We start from the raw sequence: 8,615 nt of genomic DNA on the forward strand, positions 1-8,615 counted from the left end.
AGACATGAACTCACTCATAAAAACACCAGCTCTTTGCTGTATTTTTTTTGACAGTCTCTCTCTGGCTGGGTAGTTTGTCTTTTCACATGAATAAAATGGTTCAACATGGGAACAATTTACCTACTCAGTGGGCTTCTGAATCAATTGCAGCGAACGCCAACAGCGCAACAAGAAACGTAGTTACAAAAGTGCAAGCCTTTATTGATGCCTTTTCTTCAGAGATGTTTGGTGATTGACAAAGAATGTCTTGAAGATTGACAGGTTGGTGACAACTGGTGTAAGACATCTATAGTATTTCATGAGAATCAGAAAACAGCATCCATTTAATTTTTTGCTGCATTAAGTACACATATTAAATCAACAAAGAGTTTCTGCAAGGCGAACTGATTACAGTTCCAACATAGCCTGGTCAGTCTTAGGGGCAAAAGCAGTGTCATCTGCATACAGATGAATGTTGCAAGTTTTGCAGATAGACCAATATTATTTATATATAGGACCAGTCAAAGGTTTGTTCACACCTACTCATTCTACTCAAGGGTTTTTCTATATTTTTTTAATATCTTCTACATTGTAGAATAATAGTGAAGGCTTCAAAACTATGAAATAATACACGTGGGATCACATAGTAACCAAAAAAAGTGTTAATCAAATCAAAATATATTTTATATTTTATATTATTCAAAGTAGCCACCCTTTGCATTGATGACAGCTTTGCTCCCTCTTGGCATTCTCTCAACCAGCTTCATGTGGAATACTTTTCCAACAGTCTTGAAGGAGTTCCCTGATATGCTGAGCGCTTGGCTGCTTTTCCTTCACTCTGCGGTCCAACTCATCCCAAACCTGTAAGAACCGACGCTGGAGATGAGAAGCAGGTATGGAGAGTGAACATTTAATTTACACAGACATGGAACAGGATAGGAACAGCGTCAGAACCGGGTAAAACAGAGACATATGACAATCAATGCAGAAGTGGGGAGCAGAGCTGGGGAACAGACATATATAGGGGAGGTAATATCACGGTGATTGAGTCTAGGTGAGTGCAATGAATCGCTGATGCACGTGATGAGGGAAGCAGGTGTGCGTAATGATGGTGGCAGGAGTGCGTAATGTAGGGCAGACTGGCGCCCTCGAGCATCAGGGAGGGAGAGTGGGAGCAGGCGTAACAATACATCTCAATTGGGTTGAGATCATTGTGGAGGCCAGGTCATCTGATGCAGCACTCCTTCACTCTCCTTCTTGGTCAAATAGGCTTTACACAGCCTGGAGGTGTGTTGGGTCATTGTCATGTTGAAAAATAAATTATATTCCCACTAAGTGCAAACCAGATGGGATGGAAAATCGAGGATTTCTACATATATCACAGACAGTGTCACCAGCAAAACACCCCCACACCATCACACCTCCTCCTCCATGGTTCATGGTGGGAACCACACATGCGGAGATCATCCGTTCACCTACTATGTGTCACAAAGACACGCCGGTTGAATGCAGAAATCTCACATTTGTGACTCATCAGACCAAAGGACAGATTTCCACAGGTCTAATGTCCATTGCTTGTGTTTCTTGGCCCAAGCACATCTCTTCTTCTTATTGGTGTCCTTTAGTAATAGTTTCTTTGCAGCAATTCAACCACGAAGGCCTGATTCATGCAGTCTCCTCTGAAAAGTTGATGTTGAGATGTGTCTGTTACTTGAACTCTGTGAAGCATTTATTTGGACTGCTATCTGAGGTGCAGTTAATTCTTATCTTCTGTAGCAGAGGGAACTCTGGGTCTTCCTTTCCTGTGGCGGTCTTCATGAGAGCCTGTTTCATCATAGCACTTGATGGTTTTTACGACTGCACTCGAAGAAACGATAAAAGTTCTTGAAATGTTCTGCATTGACCGACCTTCATGTCTTAAAGTAAAGATGGACTGTCATTTCTCTTTGCTTATTTGAGCTGTTCTTGCCATAGTATGGACTTGATCTTTTACCAAATAGGGCTATATTCTGTATACCATCCCTACCTTGTCACAACACAACTGATTGGCTCAAATACATTAAGAAGGAAAGAAATTCCCCAAATTAACTTTTGACAATGCACAACTGTTAATTGAAATGCATCCCAGGTGACTACCTCATGAAGCTGGTTGAGAGAATGCCAAGAGTGTGCAAAGTTGTCATCAACGCAAATGGTGCCTATTTGAAGAATCTCAAATATAAAATATATTTAGATTTATTTAACACTTTTTTGGTTACTACATGATTCCATATGTGTTATTTCATAGTTTTGATGTCACTGTTATTCTACAATTAAAAATAAAGAAAAACCCTTGAATGTCCAAATTTTTGACTGGTACTGTTTAAATAGTAAAGAGGATAGGTAACTTGACTTGACACCATCAGAAAGCACAAATTGTGTCCTGTCTGACAGATAGTTAGTTCCCAAACCATTTACAAGACGCCTAGTTGAGGCCCATTTCAGAGAACCTTTGAATGAACAGTATCAAAGGCCTTGGATAGATCTATAAATATGGCAGCACAGTAATTCCTATGATCTAATTTAATATCCCCATATTGTTATTTATCCTCTTGCTCTTTTGCACCCCAGTTTCTCTATTCTCTACTTGCGCATCATCATCTGCACATCTATCACTCGTGTTAATGCTATATTGTAATTATTTTGCCTCTATGGCCTATTTATTACCTTACCTCCCTACTCTTCTACATTTGCACACACTGTACATAGATTTTTTTATTGTATTGACTGTATGTTTGTTTATGTGTAACTCTGTGTTGTTGTTTTGTCGCACTGCTTTGCTTTATCTTGGCCAGGTCACAGTTGTAAATGAGAACTTGTTTCCCAACTGGCCTACCTGATTAAATAAAGGTGAAATGAATAAATAAAATATGTCATTTAAGACAAGTATAGCTGGTGAAATGTTGATATGTCCAGGTCTAAAACCAGACTAGTACACATTAAGTTTTAAATAAGTTATTCGCTGAGATTCTAATATTTTTGCAAGGCAAGATAGTTTAGAAATGGGGAAGTAGTTATCTAGGTCAGAAGGATCTCCACCTTTGTAAAGGGGAAGGACATGCACCGCCTTTCAGATCTTAGGGGTAGCACCAGAAGTAATTGTTATATTGAAAATGTGTGTCAAAGGTTCTACAATTTTTTGTTTTTTTATTTGAACTTTATTTAACTAGGCAAGTCAGATTCTTATTATGAACAAATTCTTATTTTCCATGACGGCCTAGGAAGGGGGGCAGAAACCTGCAGTAGAAAGGGATAAGCAAATCAGCTACTGTGGATTTTTTTTACATACATTTTTTGCAAGGCACTTAATACACGATTCAAATGAAATGGTTCAAATTCAGAAGAAAAAAAGGTTTAGAGGTGAATAAAGGACTCCCTCTAGTGGAACTTGAGGTATTTTCAGAAACCATTATTTCAAACATAACAGACAAATGTAATGTTTGTCTGTTATGGGACCAGAGGATGTCAGAACCTGCTGGGGCGATGGGAAGGGTGGAATTTATTTTTCAAAGATTTGACCACATTCCAGAATTTAGCTGGATTTCCACCACTCTGAAATACACAATTCAATAAGTATGTTGACTTTGCTTTTCTAACCAGAGTACGACATCTATTTCTCAATTGGCTGAAGGACTGTCAGTCAGAGGTAGAATCAGTCAAACTGGCTTTAGCCCAAGCTGGTTATTCTCATGGTCATTATCTGTGTGCTGTCTGCTGAGTGGCTGACTGAGCAAGTGCAGGTGTAGAGGGGGGAAAGAGCGCTGCTTGATATTTTGTTGCTGTGTGTGCATCGCTTCACACAGCATGGGTTTGGGTGTGTGGAGGCACAGGTGTGGAGAGCTGCAGAGCATTCAGTCAATGCGGCTACAGAGCTTTGGCCGATGTGATCAAAGCGGGATACAATAACAGGATCTCATGCTTAACATTAGGAATTGCCTGGCATCGTATCACCACACATCTTTAGATAATGGGAGTTCCTGAATGGCCCAGATAAATCAAAACCAAACGTCTCTGGGGCTTTTCACAAGCAACAAGTGCAAGGTATTTTGGAGATAAGGAGTCTGGTCAAATACAGCAATCAGTCCCTGGGAGCAAAGCATACAACACACACACACACACACACACACACACACACACACACACACACACACACACACACACACACACACACACACACACACACACACACACACACACACACACACACTTAGGAGTTAATGGAGGGCTTCCTGTGAACACCACTCCTCCTTATCTGCTAAAGGCCACAGGAGTGGCGTAGGTTTTTTTGTGGCTTACGTGTGTGAAAGATGATAGCCAGTGTTCTGTATGAGTTAACCGCATAAGGAGGATGGACACATTAAGGGCTTGCTCTACACAATGAACTCCTAATGGCTAACTGAGAGTGTAATTCATCTATGAAATCAGTGTCAAATTGAGATGAGGAAAATCAGTTTGTAATCTATCCCTTTCTGTAACCTAGCAGAAAGGATATTGAACGGGGCGGCACTCAAAAGGTTAGTGTAAAACCTTCCTGTCGACCTTGATACTCTGTCAGTGGAAAACTTCTACTCAGCTACATGTACACAAGGCCTGCCAAGCACCACACACAACTCAAGAATAGAGCAGATAAATGCACCTGTATTCTGTCCAATACTATTCAGATAAGCAATGACTAGCACAGGGGGTCAGGATGTCACGTTCTCAATCAACTCCAGTAGCTGCTGATGTCAAGTGCATTTCTAGAGTGCACCTTGTCGAGGAATAGAATGTCTTGACTCAGATTATCTATCTCCCTTTTCCACCTCCTCTTCCACCTCTTCCACCTCCTCCTCCTCCTCCTAGTCTTCCTCTTCAAAATATTTGATCAATATACACTGCCGGTCAAAAGTTTTAGAACACCTACTCATTCAAGGGTTTTTCTTTATTTTTTATATTTTCTACATTGTAGAATAATTGTGAAGACATTAACATTATGAAATAACACATAAGGAATCATGTAGTAAACCAAAAAGTGTTTAAAAAATCTAAATATATTTTAGATTTGAGATTATTCAATGTAGCCACCATTTGCCTTGACGACAGCTTTGCACACTCTTGGCATTCTCTCAACCAGCTTCATGAGATAGTCACCTGGAGTGGATTTAAATTAACAGGTGTGCCTTGTTAAATGTTCATTTGAGGATTTTCTTTCCTTCTTAATGCGTTTGAGCCAATCAGTTGTGTTGTGACAAGGTAGGTAGGGTTTACAAAAGATAGCCCTATTTGGTAAAAGACCAAGTCCATATTATGGCAAGAACAGCTCAAATAAGCAAAGAGAAACGACAGTCCATCATTTCTTTAAGACACGAAGGTCAGTCAATACAGGGAATTTCAAGAACCTTTAACGTTTCTTCAAGTGCAGTCGCAAAAACCATCAAGCGCTATGATGAAACAGGCTCTCATGAGGACCGCCACAGGAAAGGAAGACCCAGAGTTACCTCTGCTGCGGAGGATAAGTTCATTAGAGTTACAAGCCTCAGAAATTGCAGCCCAAATAAATGCTTCAAGTAACAGACACATCAACTGTTCAGAGGAGACTGTGTGAATCAGGCCTTCATAGTCGATTTGCTGCAAAGAAACCACTACTAAAGGACACCAATAAGACGAAGAGACTTGCTTGGTCCAGGAATTACAAGCAATGGACATTAGACCAGTGGAAATTTGTCCACATTTGAGATTTTTGTTTCCAACCACTGTGTCTTTGTGAGACGTGATGTGGGTGAACGGATGATCGCATGTGTGGTTCCCACCGTGGAGGAGAAGGTGTGATGGTGTGGGGGTGCTTTGCTGTCTGTGATTTATTTAGAATTCAAGACACCCTTAACCAGCATGGCTACCACAGCATTCAGCAGTCATATGCCATCCCATCTGGTTTGGGCTTAGTGAGACTATCTTTTGTTGTTCAACAGGACAATGACCCAACACACCTCCAGGCTGTGTAAGTGCAATTTGACCAAGAAGGAGAGTGATGGCGTGCTGCATCAGAAGACCTGGCCTACACAATCCCCCGACCTCAACCAAATTGAGATGGTTTTGGATGAGTCAGACTGCCGAGTGAAGGAAAAGCAGCCACCAAGTGCTCAGAATATGTGGGAACACCTTTAAGACTGCTGGAAAAGCATTCCAGGTGAATTTGGTTGAGACAATGCCAAGAGTGTGCAAAGCTGTCATCAAGGCAAAGCTGGCTATTTGAAGAAAGAAAATATATAATAATACTTTTTGGGTTACTACATGATTCCATATATGTTATTTCTTGTTTTTTATGTCTTCACTATTATTCTACAATGTAGAAAATAGTATAGATAAAGAAAAACCCTTGAATGAGTAGGTGTTCTAAAACTTTTGACCAGTAGTGTATATGTATTTTTATATTAAGAATAATAATTTATCTTTCTTCTCTCTCTGTGTTTTTATAATTTCACATCACATCCCAAGAGTCTGAATCTCACCAGAGAAATAATTTGAGCGAGAGCAAACAGCACCCCTGTGTCATTATGTGTAGCCCATGTATCTGATGCTCTCTGGACCAAAAAAGTACAACATGTAAGCCACTGTGGCATTTGATTGATTGATGCCGAAAAGCATTTAGCCTCACTTGACAAAAAACATAAAATAATTAGCCAATCAGCATTGAGCTGATCTCAGCAGTGGTTTGTCCTGGTGCAGCAAAATGCACCCCAAGGGAGGCCAGTTTGGATTTGGCTTCACACCAATCAAATGACATCCTAAACAAAACTTCCTTTTCAGATAAACTTCTGTTTCTGGTCTGCTTGTGCTGATGTCCTGCAGTAGCTAGCTTGCTAAATCTTCCCTTTCCTAAGCCATGGATGAATATGGGGCTTAATGATCTGAACAGGCCAATGATTATGACTGCGATTCTGATCTAACCATAAATTAATATGTTGTGCCACTGGCCTGAGACAATTGAAGTTCAATTGTAGCCTAGATGTAGCATAGTAGGCTGAAGTTAACTAGCTAGCTAACTTAGCTGGTTCATTGTTGCCCATGCGAGGAAGTTAGGCTAGCAAGCATTTAAGCTAGGTAGCCCATGACAACAAAAACAAAAAGTGTACTGTATGACACAGCCATAAACCGTTTTGCCAACATGAAAGAGAGGCCCATGGCATTGGTGTTCAACGGGTCTACATGTTGGATGAGGCAATTAATTTTTTTTACTTGCACACGCACACGCACAGAAATCAGTACCATGGACACCCACATGATACAGTATTTAGCAACATTGATTGGACTAAATAGTTGAGCTATTTTTAAGTTTGTTTTCAGTGTAATAAACTAAGCATGTAGAGCCTTTTTGATTTGATGATGTTTAAATGGTGCTAGAATAGCAGAGGTAGTGCGCCTGTTGTCTTTGGTCTAACTTGCGGTAACTCTGTGGTTATAAATTAGTAGTTGATTAGTAAACTGTAGAAAACATGAACTTGCTTGACTATGCTGCAGGTCATGTAACTGCACCTCTACTGCCTCCTAGTCTTCCTCCACAGTGATTTACCCATGCACCTCTACTGCCTCCTAGTCTTCCTCCACAGTGATTTACCCATGTACCGCTACTGCCTCCTAGTCTTCCTCCACCGCTTCCTCCTCCATCTCCTCCTTCTCTTTCTCCTCCACCTCCTCGTTCTCTTCCTCCTTATCCTCCTCCTCATCCCCCACCTCCTACTCTTCCTCTTAATCCTCCTTCTCCTCCACCTCCTAGACTTCTTCCTCCACCTCCTCCTTCTCCACCTCATCCTTCTCCCCCTCCTTCTCCACCTCATCCTTCTCCCCCTCCTTCTCCTCCTCCTAGTCTTCCTCCACAGGATGAGGCATAATAGCTAGTGTTGAGCTCCAGGCGTGAAAGCTAAGATAATGACATAAGGAGCTGCTACATCTCACAGCATCCCCCCCCTTTCTAATGCCTATTTATGTCTCCTGCAGTCCTTGTGTGTTTTATTATGCACATCTGAGCCATATGAATTTGAAATCAAAAGAAAATGAGTCTTTAGCATACAGACCCTGTGTGTTTGGTTTTGTGTGTGTGTGTGTGTGTAAGTCTCTGTGTGTATCTGTTTTTGTGTCTCTAAGTGTGTGTCTTTGTCAGTGTGTGTCTATGTCAGTGTGTGTCTATGTCAGTGTGTGCCTATGCCAGTGTGTAAGTTTGCATGAGATAAAACACAGGCTGGAAGCAGAAGCAGTGCAGGGAGAGGGAGAGAGAGGGAGGGATAAAAAGAGAGATGGAGGGAGAGAGAGAGAAGGGAGAGAGAGGAGAGAGAGAGAGAGAGAGAGAGAGAGAGAGAGAGGGAGAGAGAAAAAAAGAGAAAGAGAGAGAGAAAAAAAGAGAAAGAGAGAGAGAAAAAAAGAGAAAGAGAGAGAGAAAAAAAGAGAGAGAGAGAGAGAGAGAGAGAGAGAGAGAGAGAGAGAGAGAGAGAGAGAGAGAGAGAGAGAGAGAGAGAGAGAGAGAGAGAGAGAGAGGGATGACTCACCTTCTCTGCAGACTGGGCTGTGCCAAAGAAGATGGGGATGAAGGCCAGCCAGACTATACAGGTGGTGTACATGGTGAA

General features: G+C 41.3%; 1 protein-coding gene across 1 annotated transcript in view; it reads right to left on the reverse strand.

The window, feature by feature from the left end:
- LOC109868959 (metabotropic glutamate receptor 7) overlaps positions 1 to 8,615 on the reverse strand; it is a 125,549-nt gene that overhangs the window by 19,449 nt on the left and 97,485 nt on the right. Inside the window, exon 8 of the mRNA XM_031804360.1 lies at positions 8,538 to 8,615. Within this exon, the coding sequence (XP_031660220.1) occupies positions 8,538 to 8,615 (78 nt within the window). The remainder of the gene's footprint in view (positions 1 to 8,537) is intronic.

Source organism: Oncorhynchus kisutch, linkage group LG24, assembly GCF_002021735.2.
Source record: "Oncorhynchus kisutch isolate 150728-3 linkage group LG24, Okis_V2, whole genome shotgun sequence".
NCBI lineage: Eukaryota > Metazoa > Chordata > Actinopteri > Salmoniformes > Salmonidae > Oncorhynchus > Oncorhynchus kisutch.